Raw genomic sequence first — 21,200 nt, 5'->3', positions numbered from 1 at the left:
GGATAGGTTTTTGATTGGAAAGGGGATCAAAAGTTACGAGGAAAAGGCGGGAGAATGGGGTTAAGAAAATTATCAGCGATGATTGAATGGCGGGGCAGACTCAAGGGGCCGAATGGCCTAATTCTGCTCCTATATCAGATGGTCTCATGAATATTTGCCAGAACTGTAACAGATCTCTGCGCTCTTCTTCCAGTAGTCCAGGGAATCTTTACAACCTTGCAAACAGGCAGGTAACGTGTCAGTTCAACATCCACCTGCAACACTCCGTCGGCACTCCACCGAGACTACTGGCTTCAAGAATGAATTCTCATCTCTGCTGAAGCTAAAAGTGACCAGCATCAGCCCAACCACGGGGCTCCACTGGAGGGCACTGAATTATCTTTGTATACCATTGTGACCCTGCCAGGGCCCCCCACCATTAAAGCTCACCCCTGGATCTAGTCTGCACAATTATTTAAAACCAGACGAACCCCAGCAACAAGGCGGCTTTGGAATCTCAAAACACGACTCTGGAGGGAGATTTGAAATTAGCTAGAATAGTAAGTAAAGGGTCAAGATGATTTTCACCCAACATGGAGATGTTAAACAGTTTGATCATGTGTGGATGCTATTTTGATTTGATTTGTCAGATATATTGGGATACAGTGAAAAGTATTGTTTCTTGCGCGCTACACAAAGCATACCATTCATAGAGTACATAGGGGAGAAGGATTTGATTTATTATTGTCACATGTATTGGGATACAGTGAAAAGTATTGTTTCTTGCGCATTATACAAAGCATACCGTTCATATGGTATGGAAAGGAGAGAGTGCAGAATGTAGTGTTACAGTCATAGCTAGGGTGTAGAGAAAGATCAGCTTAGTGCGAGGTAGGTCCATTCAAAAGTCTGACAGCAGCAGGGAAGAAACTGTTCTTGAGTTGGTTGGGATGTGGTATCTGACTTTTGTATCTTTTTCCTGACGGAAGAAGGTGGAAGAGAGAATGTCCGGGGTGCATGGGGTCCTTGATTATGCTGGCTGCTTTTCCGAGGCTGCGGGAAGTGTAGACAGAGTCAATGGATGGGAGGTTGATTTGCATAATGGATTGGGCTACATTCATGACATTCATGTCCAAAGATGTGCGGGTTAGGTTGACTGGCCATGCTAAAAAAAAATGCCCCTTTGTGTCCTGAGATGCGTAGGTTAGAGGGAGTAGTGGGTAAAATATGTAGGGATGTGGGGGTAGGGCCTGGGTGGGATTGTGGTCGGTGCAGACTCGATGGGCCGAATGGCCTCTTTCTGTACTGTAGGGTTTCTATGATTCTATTTCTATGATTTATAGTTTCTTGCAGTCTTGGGCAGAGCAGGAGCCCAGACCAAGCTGTGATACAACCAAAACAAATGCTTTCTATGGTGCATCTGTAAAAATTGGTGAGAGTCGTAGCTGACATGCCAAATTTCCTTAGTCTTCTGAGAAAGTAGAGGTGTTGGTGGGGCTTTCTTAACTATAGTGTCGGCATGGGGGGGACCAGGACAGGTTGTTGGTGATCTGGACACCTGAACATTTGAAGCTCTCGACCCTTTCTATTTCGTCCCCGTTGATGTAGACAGGGGCATGTTCTCCACTACACTTCCTGAAGTTCATTAGATGCTATGAAAAGTTTTATGGAATGTAATAATGTATCTTAATATTTTTTAAATCAATCACGATTTTAAATGTGGAAGGCTTTATGTTTAAATTAAAAAGAATGCAGTAATGTGCTTTAAACATTTTAAATAAATCTTCATATTTCAGTTAAATATGCAAGCGCTGCAGATACAGGTCCAAAAGGCGATGACTTGATCAGCAGGAGGTATGTTGGCCTTCATTGCGAGAGGTTCCGAGTACAGGAGCAGGGATGTGTTGTTGCGATTATACAGGGCCTTGGTGAGGCCACACCGAGAGTATTGTGTGCAGTTTTGGTCTCCTTTTCTGAGGAAGGATGTTCTTGCTCTGGAGGGAGTGCAGCGAAGGTTTACCAGGCTGATTCCGGGGATGGCGGGACTGATGTATGAGGAGAGATTGACCAGGTTAGGATTGTTTTCACTGGAGTTCAGACGAATGAGGGGGGGATCTCATAAAGACTTATAAAATTCTAACAGGACTAGACAGGGGAGGATGTTCCCGATGGTGGGGGGAGTCCAGAACCAGGGGGTCACAGTCTGAGGATTCGGGGTAGACCATTTAGGGCGGAGGTGAGGAGACATTTCTTCACCCGGTGAGCCTGTGGAATTCATTCCCACAGGAAGTAGTTGATGCCAAAACATTGAATGTATTCAAGAGGCGGCTGGATATAGCACTTGGGGTAAATGGGATCAAAGGTTATGGGGAGAAAGGATCAGGCTATTGAGTTGGACGATCAGCCATGATAGAAATGAAAAGTGGAGCAGGCTCAAGGGGCCGAATGGCCTCCTCCTGCTCCTATCTTCAATGTTTCTGTGTAACACAAACGTTTCAAGAACAAATGATGTAACATTATACATGGAATACAGTAGGATTAGTTGACAAAGCACGGGAAAGTGTCAAATCTCTGTGCCCGAGGTTTTATACTATCAGGATGCTTTGGAAAATTGCCACAGATAACACAATAAAGAAATGGCATCTTGAGATTGTGCCAAATAGCTGGGAATCAGATACTGGGATGGGCCAGTAAAAGTGTCACTGTGTCGGGTGGCGTATTGCAATTGGCCGAGACATTAGACATGATAAAGACCGACATTTTCAAATGCAATGAAATCGAATGAAGCTGATCAGTAGGAAGGGCTGAGATAAGAAAAAAATGTACAATTGTATTGAATTCTGGCACAAAGTTGGGATCTTTGGAAGGCTTTGAGGTATTCAGTACTGCTTGGTAATCGGAGGCTCTCCCTTCGGCCGTTGTTTTATGTTCTTGTCTGTCTATCTAAGTTCTACATGTTGTGAATAAATCTTGGGTACGTTTTAAAATTGAAGGATTTTGCCTTTGCGAGATTTAATTTTCAAAATATTTAGATTTTCTGAGGAATCAGGCAACCATTCCACAAGTCCCCACCTCACCTGTTGTAGGCTGCAAAGAGACATAGATAGGATGCAAAGCTGGGCTGAAAAATGGCAAATGGAGTTTAACCCTGATAAATGCGTGGTGATTCATTTTGGTAGGACTAATTTAAATGTGGATTACAGGGTCAAAGGTAGGGTTCTGAAGACTGTGGAGGAACAGAGAGATCTTGGGGTCCATATCCACAGATCTCTAAAGGTTGCCACTCAAGTGGATAGAGCTGTGAAGAAGGCCTATAGTGTGTTAGCGTTTATTAACAGGGGGTTGCAGTTTAAGAGCCATGGGGTTATGCTGCAACTGTACAGGACCTTGGTGAGACCACATTTGGAATATTGTGTGCAGTTCTGGTCACCTCACTATAAGAAGGATGTGGAAGCGCTGGAAAGAGTGCAGAGGAGATTTACCAGGATGCTGCCTGGTTTGGAGGGTAGGTCTTATGAGGAAAGGTTGAGGGTGCTAGGGCTGTTCTCTCTGGAGCGGAGGAGGCTGAGGGGAGACTTAATAGAGGCTTATAAAATGATGAAGGGGATAGATAGAGTGAACGTTCAAAGACTATTTCCTCGGGTGGATGGAGCTATTACAAGGGGGCATAACTATAGGGTTCGTGGTGGGAGATATAGGAAGGATATCAGAGGTAGGTTCTTTACGCAGAGAGTGGTTGGGGTGTGGAATGGACTGCCTGCAGTGATAGTGGATTCAGACACTTTAGGAACATTTAAGCGGTTATTGGATAGGCACATGGAGCACACCAGGATGATAGGGAGTGGGATAGCTTGATCTTGGTTTCAGATAAAGCTCGGCACAACATCGTGGGCCGAAGGGCCTGTTCTGTGCTGTACTGTTCTATGTCTATGTCTATAACGGCCTAAGCAACACCATAAGAAGCGGCACAAGGAAGAAATAAGTGTCAGCAGCAAAGAAGCCGTCCTTGAGTCGGTTGGTGCGCACTCAGACTTTTGTATCTCTTTCCCGATAGAAGTAGGTGGAAGAGAGAATGTCCAGGGTGCGTGGGGTCCTTAATTACGCTGGCTGCTTTTCCGAGGCAGCGGGAAGTGTTGACAGAGTCAATGGATGGGAGGCTGGTTTGCGTGATGGACTGGGCTACATTCACAACCTTTTGTAGTTTATTGCGGTCTTGGTCAGAGCAGGAGCTCCAGACCAAGCAGTGAAACATCTGGAAAGGATGCTTTCTATGGTGCATCTGCAACAATTGATGAGAGGTTTAGGGTGGCTCAGTGGTGCCCCACATTGCTGCCTCACTGCTCTTGGGACCCGGGTTCGGGCCACTGTCTGTGTGGAGTTTGCACATTCTCCTCGTGTCTGCATGGGTTTCCTCCGGGTGCTCCGGTTTCCTCCCACAGTCCAAAGATGTGCAGGTTAGGTGGATTGGCCATGCTAAATTGCCCCTTCGTGTCCAAAGATGTGCAGGTTAGGTGGATTGGCCATGCTAAATTGCCCCTTAGTGTCCAAAGATGTGTAGGTTAGGTGGATTGGCCATGCTAAATTGCCCCTTAGTGTCCAAAGATGTGTAGGTTAGGTGGATTGCCCAGGCTAAATTGTCCCTTAGTGTCCAAAGATGTGCAGGTTAGGTGGATTGGCCATGCTAAATTGCCCCTTAGTGTCCAAAGATGTGTAGGTTAGGTGGATTGGCCATGCTAAATTGCCCCTTAGTGTCCAAAGATGTGTAGGTTAGGTGGATTGCCCAGGCTAAATTGTCCCTTAGTGTCCAAAGATGTGCAGGTTAGGTGGATTGGCCATGCTAAATTGCCCCTTAAGTGACCAAAGATGTGTAGGTTAGGTGGATTGCCCAGGCTAAATTGCCCCTTAGTGTCCAAAGATGTGTAGGTTAGGTGGATTGACCATGTTAAATTGCCCCTTAGTGACAGGGAGATTAGCAGGGTAAATACGTGGGGTTATGGAGATAGGGCCTGGGTGGGATTGTTGTCAGTACAGGCTCAACAGGCCGAATAGCATCTTTCTGCACTGTCGGGATTCTATGAGTTCGAGTGGACATGCTGAATTTCCTAAGCCTCCTGAGAGTTTCAGCATCTCCATCAGGCCACGTTCTTCGGTTTTCCGCAAGCGTTTATTTTTCTTTCCAATGCCAGGACTGCTGTCTGCGCACTGAACGGCAAATAGCCATTGCAAACTGGTCAACGCGATGGAGACCGGGACTTTGGCAATGAATCAGGAAGCGGGGTGATTCACGGCACTAACGCACGGGGGCGTGCAGAGCCTTCCACGGAGAGTGCGCACTGCTCTCCAATAGTCGTCGACTGGCATTTTGTTTTTCTTCCGGAGCTTGGCTCAATTCCCGGTGCCTGCATCAAATGCACGGCAGGGCTCCCCCGAGAGGTTTCACCCACTGCGGTTAATTACAGAACGGGAGGTATTAGAGCTGAGAGAAATGGGGCATTCATCATCTCAGCACAACGCACGGAGCAATTAAAACAGTCCCTCAATGTAAGAAGCACCCCGCAGAGTATTGCTACACCTGCATCATATTACCGAGCTTCATTGTACAACAGTATCTGTACAAAGACAACATTATAGATTCAGCTGGAGGCAACAGTGGAAAGAAACCTTATCTACCAGTGTGGCTGGCAACGTTCTACTGCTTTTAAAAGCAAGGAACAAGAATTTTCAGGCAGCGAATACATCTATCTCACTCCACAGACCGGAGCACAAATCCAAGGTGGAACCTCCTTGTGCAGTGGCTAAGGGGTGTTGTGTTTTGGATGAGAGGCCCTACGTCCCCTCTCAGGAGGGTACAAGATTCCCTGGGTACCGTTCTGAAGAGGCAGCTCTCCCCAGAGTCCTGGTTAAATAATTATACCCCTCCCCCCCCCCCCCCCCCCCCAACCAACATCACAAAGGAACAGCAGCGCTATCTGGTCGTCACCACATTGCAGGAATCCTGTCCCGGATTACAATAGCGACCAGACCTCGAAAGTAGTTTGTGGGTTGGAATGTGCTTTGACATGTCCCGGGGCTGTGAGAGGCTCAAACTGAAATGCATGACTGGAATTTTTGGAATGACTTGAGCAATAACTGGACACTGGAATGTCCCAAGTGCGTAAAATGGGCTTCCTCTACAATTATTCCGTGATATTGCTCACTGAGTCTCAACTTATGAGGTGCGATTTGACTGGGCGTGACTCTTTTAATTTTAATAAATGAAGTCTTGTTGAAGTTGTACAAGACATTGGTAAGGCCACACTTGGAATACTGTGTGCAGTTCTGGTCACCCTATTATAGAAAGGATATTATTAAACTAGAAAGAGTGCAGAAATAATTTACTCAGATGCTACCGGGACTTGATGGTTTGAGTTATAAGGAGAGGCTGGATAGACTGGGACTTTTTTCTCTGGAGCGTAGGAGGCTGAGGGGTGACCTTATAGAGGTCTATAAAATAATGAGGGGCACAGATCAGCTAGATAGTCAATATCTTTTCCCAAAGGTAGGGGAGTCTAAAACTAGAGGGCATAGGTTTAAGATGAGAGGGGAGAGATACAAAAGTGTCCAGAGGGGCAATTTTTTCACACAGAGGGTGGTGAGTATCTGGAACAAGCTGCCAGAGGTAGTAGTAGAGGCGGGTACAATTTTGTCTTTTAAAAAGTATTTAGACAGTTACATGGGTACGATGGGTATAGAGGGATATGGGCCAAACGCGGGCAATTGGGACTAGCTTAGTGGTTTTAAAAAAAGGGCAGCATGGACAAGTTGGGCCGAAGGGCCTGTTTCCATGCTGTAAACCTCTATCACTCTCTATAAATGAGTAATCCTGCTTATTATAATCAGGTGGGATATATTTTTCAGACTGCACTTATCAAAACCTATTTTAGGCCAACTCCAGCTCGTCTCGAGATTGTGCTCAAACATTTGCCTCTTGGTCCTGCTCTGACCAAAGCTGAAAGAAACTACAAAGGGTTGTGAACATAGCCCAGTCCATCACTCAAACCAGCCTCCCATCCATTGACTCTGTCTACACTTCCCACTGTCTTGGGAAAAGCAGCCAGCATAATCAAGGACCCCACACACCCCGGACATTCTCTCTTCCACCTTCTTCCGTCGGGGAAAAGATGCAAAAGTCTGAGGACACGTACCAACCGACTCAAGAACAGCTTCTTCCCTGCTGCTGTCAGACCTTTGAATGGACCTACCTCGCATTAAGTTGATCTTTCTCTACACCCTAGCTATGACTGTAACACTACATTCTGCACTCTCTCCTTTCCTTCTCTATGAATGGTATGCTTTGTCTGTATAGCTTACAAGAAACAATACTGTATCCCAATACATGTGAGAATAGTAAATCAAATCAAATCTTAATCATAGATTAATCCCTACAGTGCAGAAAGAGGCCATTCGGCCCATCGAGTCTGCACTGACCACAATCCCACCCAGGCCCTATTCCCCTCACCACACATATTTACCCCCCTGACACTAAGGAGCAATTTAGCTCATCAACCTAACCCGCTCTTTTGTTTCAGTGCTTCTTTCTATTTTCAACAGCCGACTCTCAACTCATTTCCCTTCCTCCCTCGGTAACCCTGCTGAGATTAGTATGGTGCTTCACAGTGTAGGGTGATTCTTTTTCTCTCAGTCCCAGTACACTCTGGGTGAATGGTGGTTAGTACTTAAAGACGCACACTTCGACATGCATACTGTTTAAATATAGAGCTATAACTAGGTTTTTTTTAATATTAATTCGTGGGACATGGGGGTCGCTGGCTGGGCCAGGATTTATTGCCCATCCCTAGTTGCTCCTGGAGGATGGTTGAGAGTCACCCACATTGCTGTGGATCTGGAGTCACATGTAGGCCAGACCAGGGTAAGGGTGGCAGATTTCTTTCCCTAAAGGACACGAGTGAACCAGATGGGTTTTTCCGACAATGGTTTCATGGTCATCAGTAGATTCTTAATTCCAGATTGTTTTTATTCAATTCAACTCCCACCATTTGCCGTGGCGGGGATTCGAACCCGGGTCCCCCGGAACATTCGTTGAGTTTCTGGATCAGTAGTCTGGCGATAATACCACTAGGCCACTGTCTCCCCATGTGAGCACTGTGCCTGCCATGGGTTTGTGGCAGAGCGCAACTTTGGGCAAACGTAGCCTGAACAAATTGCAGCAAACAAAATTATCGGCAATTAACAAATGTAGAACTGCTATTCAAGAAGCGAGGGGGAGAGAAAACAGGGAACTACAGGCCAGTTAGCCTGACAGCAGGAAGTCTTAAAAAAGCACTGTGAAATAAAAACTTACAATCATAGAATCCCTACAGTGCAGAAGGAGGCCGTTCAGCCCATCCAGCCTGCATTGCAAACAATCCCACCCAGGCCCTATCCCTGTAACTCCACGGATTTACCCTGCTAATCCCCCTGACACTAAGAGGCAATTCAGCATGGCCAATCAGACTAACTCGCACATCTTTCGGACTGTGAGAGGAAACCAGAGCAGAATTGGGGGAGAACGTGCAAACTCCACACAGACAGTCACACGAGGCCCGAATTGAAACCGGGTCCCTGGCGCTGTGAGACAGCAGTGCTAACTACTGTGCTACCGTGCCAATGATCAGAACAAGCCAACATGGGCGAACAAAAGGGCGGCACGGTGGCACAGTGGTTAGCACTGCTGCCTCACAGTGCCAGGGACCCGGGTTCGATTCGCGGCTTGGGTCACTGTGTGGAGTCTGCGCATTCTCCCCGTGTCTGCGTGGGTTTCCTCTGGTTTCCTCCCGCAGTCCGAAAGATGTGCTGATTAGGTGCATTGGTCACGCTAAATCCTCCCTCAGTGTTACCCAAACAGGCGCTGGAGTGTGACGACTAGGGGATCGTCACAGTAACTTCACTGTAGTGTTGACGTAAGCCTACTTGTGACTAATAAATGAACTTTACTGGTCCCTGGCGCTGTGAGGCAGCAGTGCTAACCACTTTTTGATCCTTCGATGTCGGCTCTTCCTATCATTGTGAAGCAGAATTCACCAAGCGTTGGATTGTTCACCCACTAATAGGGAACGTGAGCTGGGTTTAGACCGTCGTGAGACAGGTTAGTTTTACCCTACTGATGATTACAAAGTGTTGTTGCAATAGTAATCCTGCTCAGTACGAGAGGAACCGCAGGTTCGGACATTTGGTGTATGTGCTTGGCTGAGGAGCCAATGGTGCGAAGCTACCATCCGTGGGATTATGACTGAACGCCTCTAAGTCAGAATCCAGCCTAAACGTAACGATACCCTAGCGCCGTGGCTTACTGGTTGGCCTGGGATAGCCGACTCCGGTCGGTGCGTAGTGCCTCTCGATACAGGGCTGGAGTGCGGCCAGATGGGTGCCGCCTCCTTCTGTTAACACACAGCATGTTCGTTGGGAACGTGGTGCTAAAATATTCGTAGACGACCTGATTCTGGCTCAGGGTTTCGTAAGTAGCAGAGCAGCTATCTCGCTGCGATCTATTGAAAGTCATCCCTCGAGCCAAACTTTTGTCGGTACCGAGTGCACGACCTCCACTACCTTTTTCCTACCCTACCCCAACCACACCTGCTGCAGCCCCAGCCGGGTCGCTCCTCGCGGGAGGAGCACACCACTGTGCCGCCCCGAGTCAGTGCAGACTCGACGGGCCAAAGGGTCTCTTCCGCACTGTATGATTCTATGACATGTGACGTCACTGGGTGCAGCCAACTTGAATTCGAGGGGTTGTGGAGCACTCGGCTTGGAACAGATACTCAGCTAGGCCGTACGTTGGAAACACGCCAACTGTAAGTGTGACACAAACTAGGAGCTACAGCTGAGAGACTTAGTGCAGCAGACTACGTAACGGAAAGAGACTTCGTATTGCTGAGTAAATTGAATCAAGGTTTGGAAATCAGTGGGAAAAAAAGAAAACAAAAGTGTGACTGACATGAATTACAGCGAAATCTGGCACAAGCTCGCATTACAATGACAAGATCGCTCCACGAGGCAACCCAATCTTTCAAACACTACATATGAATGTAATTAAACTCATCAAACAAGCCTATCATATACCAGCTGTGGAACCAGCAGCTCTCCCTCAATCCCAGGAGAGTTGCTCATTAGTGAATTACACCCGTCATCACGAGGTATTTCAGGATGAAGTCAGCCAATCTTACACCATCGCCCATGCAGATTTGCTTTCTTACAAGGCATGCACTTAAGGTGGGAGGGCTAAAGTTAAAAAGGAGATGTGAGGGGCACGTTTTTTTTTTTTTAAACACAGAGACTGGACGGCAGGGTGACACAGTGGGTTAGCACTGCTGCCTCACAGCGCCAGGGACCCCGGGTTCGATTCCCGGCTCGGGACGCCGTCTGTGCGGAGTCTGCGTGGGTTTCCTCCGGGTGCTCCAGTTCCCTCCGAAAGACGTGCTGGTTAGGGTGCATTGGCCGTGCTAAATTCTCCCTCAGCGTTACCCGAACAGGCGCTGGAGTGTGGCGACTCGGGGATTTTCACAGTAACTTCATTGCAGTGTTAATGGAAGACTACTTGTGACACTAATAATCAAACTTAAACTTTAAACTTGATAACCGGGTGGGAGGAGGCTCCTGTGGGACATTTACAGTGGAATGGGCTATCAGGACAAATTCTGTGCTGCAGACTCCATGCACATCCCCTTAAATCCTTCCAATATGACACCGTATTGTTTGTAAATTAATTCCAGAGTTTTCAGATCCACTCTCCCCCTTGGAAGTGGATTCTTGCGTCAATCATAGAATCCCTACAGTGAAGAAAGAGGCCATTCGGCCCATCGAGTCTGCACGGACCACAATCCCACCCAGGCCCTATCCCCATATCCCTACATATTTTATCCACTAATCCCCCTAAACCTACGCATCTCAGGACACTAAGGGGCAATTTTAGCACGGCCAATCAACCTAACCCGCACATCTTTGGACTGTGGGAGGAAACCGGAGCACCCGGAGGAAACCCACGCAGACACGGGGAGAATGTGCAGACTCCACACAGACAGTGACCCGAGCCGGGAATCGAACCCAGGTCCCTGGAGCTGTGAAGCAGCAGTGCTAACCACTGTGCCACCTCACTGTCATGAAGGCTCCTTTCTCTCACACAATTTTTGGTACAGTTTTGGTCACCCTATCATAGGAAAGACTTTGATAAACTGGAAAGAGCGCAGAGAAGATTGACGAGGATGTCGCCGGGATGAGTGGGCCTGAGTTATGGGGAGAACTTGGCCAGGCCCTGACCTTATTCCTTGGAACGTAGGTGACCTGACTGAGGTGTACAAAATCATGAGGGGCACAGATAGGATGAACGCACATTTTTCCCAGGGAAGGGGAATTGAAAACTAGAGGGCATAGGTTTAAAGTAAGAGGGGGAAAGATTTAATAGGGACCCGAGGGGCAACTTCTTCACGCAGAGGGTGGTGTGTGTGTGGAATGAGCTGCCAGAGAAAGTGGTTGAGGCGGGTTCAATAGCAGCGTTTAAAAAGCATTTGGATAAGTTAAAAGTTTAAGTTTATTTATTAGTGTCACAAGTCAGCTCACATTAACGCTGCAATGAAGTTACTGTGAAAATCCCCCAGTCGCCACATTCCGTTCGGGTACATTTACATTTCAGGAGAACTTTAGCATGACCAATGCACCCGAACCAGCAGAGTCTTTTGGAGTGTGGGAGGAAGCCGGGGCATCCGGAGGAAACCCACGCAGACACGGGGGGAAGAATGTATAGACTCCGCACAGACAGTAACCCAAACCGGGAATCGAAGCTGGGTCCCTGGCGCTGTGAAGCAGCAGTGCTAACCGCTGTGCCACCGTGCATGGATGGGAAAATGTTAGAAAGATATGGGCCAAACGCGGGCAATTGGGACTAGCTGGGATGGCGGCATGGTCGGCATAGACCAGTTGGGCCGAAGGGCCTGTTTCCGTGCTGGATATGATTGTAATTATTCCCTTTCCCAGTTAAATCTCCTTGTAAGAGAGCAAAACACTGGAAATCGGAAATCAAAATGCAAAGTGCTAAAGTAAATAAGATAGCTCGGCTGATCTGGCAGCATCAGTGGAGAGAGAAACAGAGGTAAGGTTTTGACTCCAATGCGACTCGTCGGAACTTTGTGTCCTCATCCCAGCTTGAAGGAACTCTCTGGATTCCATTTTTCCCCACACCATCCACGACCTTATTCTAGCAAGTGTGCCTTTACGTTTTAGCTTGAGGAATCTGCGTAAATCAATGGAAATTGACAACTGCCGCAGCAGAGGGGCCAATTCCAAGCGGAGGCCAGCGCAGTGCCAAAATGTACATTAAACAAAATAAGGTTTCAGTTACTCACCCCACAAAGCAGCACATAGTATTTCCGAATTAAAGCGCTTCTTGTATTTGCGGATTTCTGGCGTATCGCTGTGTGGTCGCGTGTTGGCTGGGTTGACGTTTACCACCGAGCACTTCCTGTCCTCGTATTTCAGCTGGTTTAACCGACTCACGTCACTGATGCTCAAACCTAGGAACAAACAACAAAAAAACACAGCGAGTCAACCATCAGGGTTCGTTGCAGAGTCAACGCAGCTAATCCCCTCCTGCTCCAAATCCTCCGCACCAACCTCCCACCACATTTAAACTCTCCAAAGAGGGCAATGAGTACTCTGATAGTGAAACTCGCTGGGGAGGGGCGACTGAACAAGTCCATGGGACTGGTTACACTCCAATTCTCAGTGCCTGACAGTGGGACAGTCAAGATCGAGAGGGCGGCACGGTGGCGGCACAGTGGTTAGCACTGCTGCCTCACAGCGCTAGGGACCCGGGTTCGATTCCCGGCTTGGGTCACTGTCTGTGTGGAGTTTGCACATTCTCCCCGTGTCTGCGTGGGCTTCCTCCGGGTGCTCCGGTTTCCTCCCACAGTCCAAAGATGTGCGGGTTAGGATGACTGGCCATGCTAAATTCCCTTTAGTGTCAAGGGGACTAGCTGGGGTAAATGTGTGGGGTTATGGGAATAGGGCCTGGTGTGGGGGGGGGGGATTGTGGTCGTGCAGACTCGATGGACCGAATGGCCTCCTTTGTCACTGTAGGGATTCTACGACTCTGTGGATCACAAGAAATTTGAATTCCCTGATTATGTCTCTGTTACCTGCACGAAACATAACCCATGCTCACCTGAGATGCCCTCCCCTCCCCCCCCGCCCCCCCTCCCCCCCCCCGCCCCCCCTCCCCCCCCGCCCCCCTCCCCCCCCGCCCCCCCTCCCCCCCACCCCCCCTCCCCCCCCACCCCCCCTCCCCCCCCACCCCCCCTCCCCCCCCCACCCACCCTCCCCCCCATCATGGCACCATGAACTGTGTAACCACATACAGCCATCATACCAACCATAATGCTCCAGGATTCTAAGCTATGACTAACTGGTGAGGGATCAAACTTCCCACTAAACCTGGTGTTAATTAGACTCTAACAACCACAACATGCACTGGATCAACATGAGGCGGGTGCAGTTTACAAGGCTGGAACACAAGGAGCTGAATTACTCCGGGAGCCACATCAGAAGCTTTATAAAGTCATCAAAAACTGTGTTCCAGTTAGTGTGCAATGCGTACGGGACTCCCGAGTTGATTTCCAGCATTACTCCCCAGCAATCCATTGCAGACTGAAGTGCTGTAACTTTACATTAATAATCCATCATTGGGGTATTATTATTGTGGGACTCGATGGGGAATTTTGACCAGTGCCAGTTCCAACACTCATCACAGGGGGAATGGGATGGGGCTGAAGGAGGGTAAAGCGAGCAAGGGTCAGCGAGTCCCCCAATGACTGAAGCATCTGGGGAAGACTACTAGTCACTCCATTTAAAATTCCAGTTTCCACCCCCACCTTCTAATCTTATCCATCTGACATTAGTGTCTCTTTAGGGGCAAGTCTTTAACAGCTTATGGATGGGACGGAAGGTCTAACTCTTGCACTGAGATTTCCGATGCGTCAGATATTTTCTCGGGTAGCGCAGTGGTTAGCATCGCTGCCTCACAGCGCCAGGGACCTGGGTTCGATTCCCGGCTTGGGTCACTGTCTGTGCGGAGTCTGTATGCTCTCCCCCCGTGTCGGTGTGGGTTTCCTCCGGGTGCTCCGGTTTCCTCCCACAGTCCGAAAGACGTGCTGGTTAGGGTGCATTGACCGTGCTAAATTCTCCCTCAGTGTTACCCGGACAGGCGCCGGAGTGTGGGGCGACAAGGGGGATTTTCACAGTAACTTCATTGCGGTGTTAATGCAAGCCGACTTGTGATACTGATAAACAAACTTTAAATGAAAGAATAAAGAAAAGTCAGTGGCTTCAGGGCGCATGCTCCGGTTTCCTCCCAAACGCTAAAAGATGTGTAGGTTCGGTGGAGTGGCCATGCTAAATTGCCCCTTAGTGTCCAAAGATGTGCAGGTTAGGTGGATTGGCCATGCTAAGTTGTCCCTTAGTGTCCAAAGATGTGTATGTTAGGTGGATTGGCCATGCTAAGTTGTCCCTTAGTGTCCAAAGATGTGCAGGTTAGGTGGATTGGCCATGCTAAATTGTCCCTTAGTGTCCAAAGATGTGTAGGTTAGGTGCATTGGCCATGCTAAATTGCCCCTTAGTGTCCAAAGATGTGCAGGTTAGGTGGATTGGCCATGCTAAGTTGTCCCTTCGTGTCCAAAGATGTGTATGTTAGGTGGATTGGCCATGCTAAATTGTCCCTTAGTGTCCAAAGATGTGCAGGTTAGGTGGATTGGCCATGCTAAATTGTCCCTTAGTGTCCAAAGATGTGCAGGTTAGGTGGATTGGCCATGCTAAATTGCCCCTTAGTGTCCAAAGATGTGCAGGTTAGGTGGATTGGCCATGCTAAGTTGTCCCTTAGTGTCCAAAGATGTGCAGGTTAGGTGGATTGGCCATGCTAAATTGTCCCTTAGTGTCCAAAGATGTGCAGGTTAGGTGGATTGGCCATGCTAAATTGCCTTTTAGTGTCCAAAGATGTGCAGGTTAGTTGGATTGGCCATGCTAAGTTGTCCCTTCGTGTCCAAAGATGTGTATGTTAGGTGGATTGGCCATGCTAAATTGTCCCTTAGTGTCCAAAGATGTGCAGGTTAGGTGGATTGGCCATGCTAAATTGTCCCTTAGTGTCCAAAGATGTGCAGGTTAGGTGGATTGGCCATGCTAAATTGCCCCTTAGTGTCCAAAGATGTGCAGGTTAGGTGGATTGGCCATGCTAAATTGCCTTTTAGTGTCCAAAGATGTGCAGGTTAGTTGGATTGGCCATGCTAAGTTGCCCCTTAGTGTCCAAAGATGTGCGGGTTAGGTGGATTGGCCAAAATAAATTGTCCCTTAGTGTCCAAAGATGTGCGGGTTAGGTGGATTGGCCATGCTAAATTGCCCCTTAGCATCAGGGAGATTAGAGGGTAAATACGTGGAAGGGATAGGACCTGGGTGGGATTGTTGTCGGTGCAGGTGCGATGGGCTGAATGGCCTCTTTCTGCACTGTAGGGATTCTATGATTATCAGATGGAGGTTCTAAACAAGGTCTGACAAAAAACCCATTTCTGTTCTTTAGGATTGCAGGGCTCAAAATATCTATTGAAATCTGTGGCCTTCAGATAAAATCATTGCTCAATGTCTAGACTTTATCTGTCATCTGTGGTCTACCCCAGACGACTGGACCACCCCTCTACGGTGACTGTGCATTAGTGACTGGCTGTTAGCCAAGGAATTTAGAGATGCGACAGGGACCGAGCTTCCTGATGCATTTCCACACGTTGCACCGGCAGAGGTTTGGGGCTAGTAGCAGCGAGGTGGCATATCTGAACTGAGATGGATGCGTGAGTGGGGAGAAAACTACAAGCACTGCTTTTCCCTTCCTATCCTGATATGGGCAGGAACTGATCGAGGCGCTCACTGATGGAATTCACCATGCTTGGAAACTTCCAGTGAAAAACACAATTTTACCAAAGACCTTTAACAAAATAGCATGTTCTAACGTGACCCTGTTCACTGCCAAAGGCCACCTCTGCTCACCCATTACCCCTCCGCAACATGGCGGGTCCAGCAACAACGCACTTTTCAAATTCTCCTCACTCTTTACAAATCTCTCCACTGCCCAGCACTTGCCTATCTGTGGCCTCCGCTCGGCCGACAACCCTCCGCCAGCCCATCAACCCTCCGCCAGCCCATCAACCCTCCGCCAGCCCATCAACCCTCCGCCAGCCCATCAACCCTCCGCCAGCCCGTCAACCCTCCGCCAGCCCGTCAACCCTCCGCCAGCCCGTCAACCCGCCGCCAGCCCGTCAACCCTCCGCCAGCCCGTCAACCCTCCGCCAGCCCGTCAACCCTCCGCCAGCCCGTCAACCCTCCGCCAGCCCGTCAACCCTCCGCCAGCCCGTCAACCCTCCGCCAGCCCGTCAACCCTCCGCCAGCCCATCAACCCTCCGCCAGCCCATCAACCCTCCGCCAGCCCATCAACCCTCCGCCAGCCCATCAACCCTCCGCCAGCCCATCAACCCTCCGCCAGCCCATCAACCCTCCGCCAGCCCATCAACCCTCCGCCAGCCCATCAACCCTCCGCCAGCCCATCAACCCTCCGCCAGCTCGTCAACCCTCCGCCAGCTCGTCAACCCTCCGCCAGCCCATCAACCCTCCGCCAGCCCATCAACCCTCCGCCAGCCCATCAACCCTCCACCAGCCCGACAACCCTCTGATACCTCCCTCTGTGCTCCTCCAATTCACGCCTCTTGCACATTCCTCTAATATTCTGTCCACCGCTAGTCATAAGACCATAAGATATAGGAGCAGAATGAGGCCATTCGGCCCATCTGGTCTGCCCCGCCATTCAATCATGGCTGTTATGTTTCTCAATTCCATTCTCCTGCCTTTTCCACAAAACCTATGATCCCCTTACCAATCAAGAATCTATCTCTGTCTTAAGTGCACTCAATGACCCGGCCTCCACAGCCTTCTGTGGCAATGAATTCCACGGATTCACCACCCTCTGGCTGAAGAAATTGCTCCTCACCTTCGTTCTAAAGGGCCGTCCCTTTACCCTGAGGCTGTGCCCTCAGATCCTCGTCTCTCCTACTCATAGAAACATCTTCCCCTCGTCCACTCTATCCAGACCTTTCAGTATTCTGTAAGTTTCAATGAGATGCCCCTCTCATCTTTCTAAATTCCATCGAGTACAGATCCAGAGTCCTCAAACCCTCCTCACATGTCAAGCTTTTCATTCCCGGGATCATTCTTACGAACCTCCTCTGGACCCTCTCCAGGGCCATACACCCTTCCATAGATATGGGGCCTAAAACTGTTCACAATAGTCCAAATGTGGCCTGACCAGAGAATTATAAAGCCTCAAGTGGCCATGTGAAGGCCCAAAAAGCTCTGACATTCCCTTCCCAAATTCCCCCCTTTCTTTCACACTCAATCTCTCTCTCTCTCTCCTCCACCGAGAAGACACTCCTTCAAACTCTTTGATCATGCATTTGGTTCACTTGTTCTATTATCCATGTGACTGGGTGTCAGATTTCACGCGCTAACCTTCCCATGAAGCACCTCACGATGTTTTGCCATGTTAATGGGGCTCTGACCAAGAATGCCAGAAACTACAGAGGGTTGAGAATGTAGCCCAGTCCATCACGCAAACCTGCCTCCCATCCATTGACTCCATCTACACTTCCCGCTGCCTCGGGGAAAAGCAGCCAGCATAATCAAGGACCCTACACACACCGGACATTCTCTCTTCCACCTTCTTCCATCGGGAAAAGATACAAAAGTCTGAGATCACGTACCAACCGACTCAAGAACAGCTTCTTCCCTGCTGCTGTCAGACTTTGGAATGGACCTACCTCGCATTAAGTTGGTCTTTCTCTACACCCTAGCTATGACTGTAACACTACATTCTGCACCCTCTCTTTTCCTTCTGCCCTATGTACTCTATGAACGGTATGCTTTGTCTGTATAGCGCGTAAGAAACAATACTTTTCATTGTATCCCAATATATGCAATGATAATAAATCAAATCAAATTGAAAGCAAGGATGAGAATTTTGATAATTTGACAAGTCTGCAGAGATTATTCGAGCGGCGATGGAATGCTGTCAGCTTGGCTGTCCTTCAAGGTCATAGAGGTTTACAGCATGGAAACAGGCCCTTCGGCCCAACTTGTCCATGCCGCCCAGCTTTTACCACGAAGCTAGTCCCAATTGCCCACGTTGGGCCCATATCCCTCTATACCCATCTTTTCCATGTAACTGTCTAAATACTTTTTAAAAGACAAAATTGTGCCCGCCTCTACTACTACCTCTGGCAGCTCGTTCCAGACACTCACCACCCTCTGTGCGAAAATAATGCCCCTCTGGACACTTTTGTATCTCTCCCCTCTCACCTTAAACCTATGCCCTCTAGTTTTAGACTCCCCTACCTTTGGGAAAAGATATTGACTGTCTAGCTAATCTGTGCCCCTCATTATTTTATAGACTTCTTTATGATCACCCCTCAGCCTCCTACGCTCCAGGGAAAATGAGTCCCAGTCTCTCCAGCCTCTCCTTGTAACTCAAACCACCAATCTCGGTAGCATCCTAGTAAATTTTTTCTGCACTTTTTCTAGTTTAACAATATCCTTTCAATAATAGGGTGACCAGAATTGTACACAGTATTCCAAGTGTGGCCTTACCAATGTCTTGTACAACTTCAACAAGAAGTCCCAACTCCTGTACTCAATGTTCTGACCAATGAAACCAAGCATGCCGAATGCCTTCTTCACCACCCTGTCCACCTGTGACTCCACTTTCAAGGAGCTATGAGCCTGTACCCCGAGATCTCTTTGTTCCATAACTCTCCCCAACATCCTACCATTAACTGAGTAAGTCCTGCCCTGGTTCGACATTCCAAAATACATCACCTCGCATTTATCTAAATTAAACTCCATCCGCCACTCGTCAGCCCACTGGCCCAATTGATCAAGATCCCGTTGCAATCCTAGATAACCATCTTCACTGTCCACTATGCCACCAATCTTGGTGTCATCTGCAAACTTACTAACCATGCCTCCTATATTCTCATCCAAATCGTTAATATAATTAACAAATAACAATGGACCCAGCACCGATCCCTGAGGCACACCGCTGGTCACAGGCCTCCAGTTTGAAAAACAACCCTCTGTCTTCTGTCGTGAAGCTAATTCTGTGTCCATTTGGCTACCTCACCCTGGATCCCGAGAGATTTAACCTTATGCAACCATGTGGTACCTTGCTAAAGTCCACGTAGACAATGTCGGTGACAAAGACCAGGTTCGGTTCAGTTGCTGGGTCTCAGTACTCACCGCTGATTTGTAACGTCTCCCCGCCAGCATCCATCTGGTACATTCCAAGATCGACAAAGGTCGTAAAGGACGACTTGCCGGGTGATTTCACGAGGCCTCTCGACTGGAACTGGAATGAAAACGCACACTTGTTGCACAAAACTGGCCACGGTAACATATAAATTGGAGGACTGTACAGCACAGGAGGCCATTCGGCCCAGCAGGACTGTCCCTTCCCCAAGAAAAATGAAACAGCTTTGGAAAATATATCCATTTGAAGAAAGCTCCAGGCAATGGTCCTACAGGCAATGGCCCCAGTGGGTGCCGGCTGTACAATTACAGAACAGACACATGGGAACACAACCACCTGAAGGTTCCCCTCTAAGCCACACACCATCCTGGCTTGAAATGATATCGGCTGTTCCTTCACTGTCGCTGGGTTAGAATCCTCCCTGACAGCACTGTGGGGGTACCTACACCATACAGTGTGTAGCGGGTTGAAGGCGGCAGCGCAACACCATCTTCTCAAGGGGCAATTAGGGCTACTGGTCCCGACCAGCGACGTGCAAGTTTTTTTTTAAAAAAACAACAAAAACACATAAAATCATAAAACTGTTTCCTGTACCTCAGAGAGCAGTCAAAGGTGACTCAGCTGGGGTAACTGGCAGGGTTGATGGAAACGATTTTCAGTAGGTGGGGAATTTTGCACCAGGCCTCACAGCCTAATTAATAGGAAGCCCTTTCTGAGGTGAAGTTAGGAATTATTCTTTGGAGTTTAGAAGAGTGAGAGGGGATCTCATAGAAACTTATAAAATTCTAACAGGGTAGATCTTCAGATCAGCCATGATCTTATTGAATGGCGGGGCAGGCTCGAGGGGCTAGATAGCCTACTCCTGCTCCTATTTCTTATGTTCTTAGATTCAGAAAGAATGTTCCCGATGGTGGGGGAGTCCAGAACGAGGGGGTCATTGTTTGAGGGTAAGGGGTAAACCTTTTAGGACTGAGGTGAGGAGAAATTTCTTCACCCAGAGGGTGGTGAATGTGTGGAATTCACTACCACAGGATGTAGTTGAGGCCAAAACGTTGTGTGATTTCTAGAAGAAATTAGATATAGCTCTTGGAGGCTAAAGGGATCAATGGATATGAGGGGAAGGGGGGGGATCAGGATATTGAATTTGATAATCAGCCACGATTATAATGAATGGTGGAGCAGGCTTGAAGGGCTGAATGGCCTCCTCCTTCTTCTAGTTTCTATGTTTCTACGCATAAAAGGGTAGTAGAAGTTTTCAACTTTTTCACAAATGGCAAATCATACTAGGTGTTATAAATCTGAAATCTTTGTTGCCTGCAGTATTAAGGGATAAGAAACAAGAATATAAACAAGCAAATAATGGATGTGTGCAAAAGCGGAACGGCAATAATCATGGGGGACTTCAACCTGCATATTGATTGGCTGACTCAAGTTGGAAGGGGTGGGATGGCGGAAGAGTTCTTAGAATGCTGTCGGGATAGTTACCTTGAACAGTATGGTACAGAACCGAAGAGGGAATGAGTTATCTTAGATCTGGTAATGTGTAACGAGGTAGGTAGAATTAAGGATGTTCTTGTGAAGGACCCTCTTGGGTCAAGTGATCACAATATGGTCGAATTTCTGGTACAAATGGAAGAGGAGAAAGTAGGGTCCCATACCAGTGTCCTCTGTTTGAACAGAGGGCAGTACGATAGGATGACGGGTGAATTGGCTAAGGTGGACTGGGAGGGCAGACTGGTAGGTAGGCCAGCTGAGGAACAGTGGAGGATTTTTAAGGAGATCCTTTTTAGCACTCAGCAACAATATATTCCGGTGATAAAGAAGAACTGTAAGAAAAGGGATAACCAGCCGTGGATAACGAAGG

At 48.4% G+C, this 21,200-nt stretch overlaps 1 protein-coding gene across 4 annotated transcripts in view; it reads right to left on the bottom strand.

The window, feature by feature from the left end:
* The window catches only part of LOC144481730 (misshapen-like kinase 1), a 283,663-nt gene that overhangs the window by 28,600 nt on the left and 233,863 nt on the right, over nt 1-21,200 (bottom strand). For all 4 annotated transcript variants that reach the window (XM_078200874.1, XM_078200875.1, XM_078200876.1 and 1 more), the window contains 2 exons: nt 19,327-19,435; nt 12,354-12,521 (listed from right to left, as the gene is read on the bottom strand). In XM_078200874.1, coding sequence (XP_078057000.1) covers nt 12,354-12,521; nt 19,327-19,435 — 277 coding nt within the window. The remainder of the gene's footprint in view (nt 1-12,353; nt 12,522-19,326; nt 19,436-21,200) is intronic.

Source organism: Mustelus asterias, chromosome 31, assembly GCF_964213995.1.
Source record: "Mustelus asterias chromosome 31, sMusAst1.hap1.1, whole genome shotgun sequence".
NCBI classification, from domain to species: Eukaryota; Metazoa; Chordata; class Chondrichthyes; order Carcharhiniformes; family Triakidae; genus Mustelus; species Mustelus asterias.
This window is presented reverse-complemented; position numbering and strand designations above follow the sequence as displayed.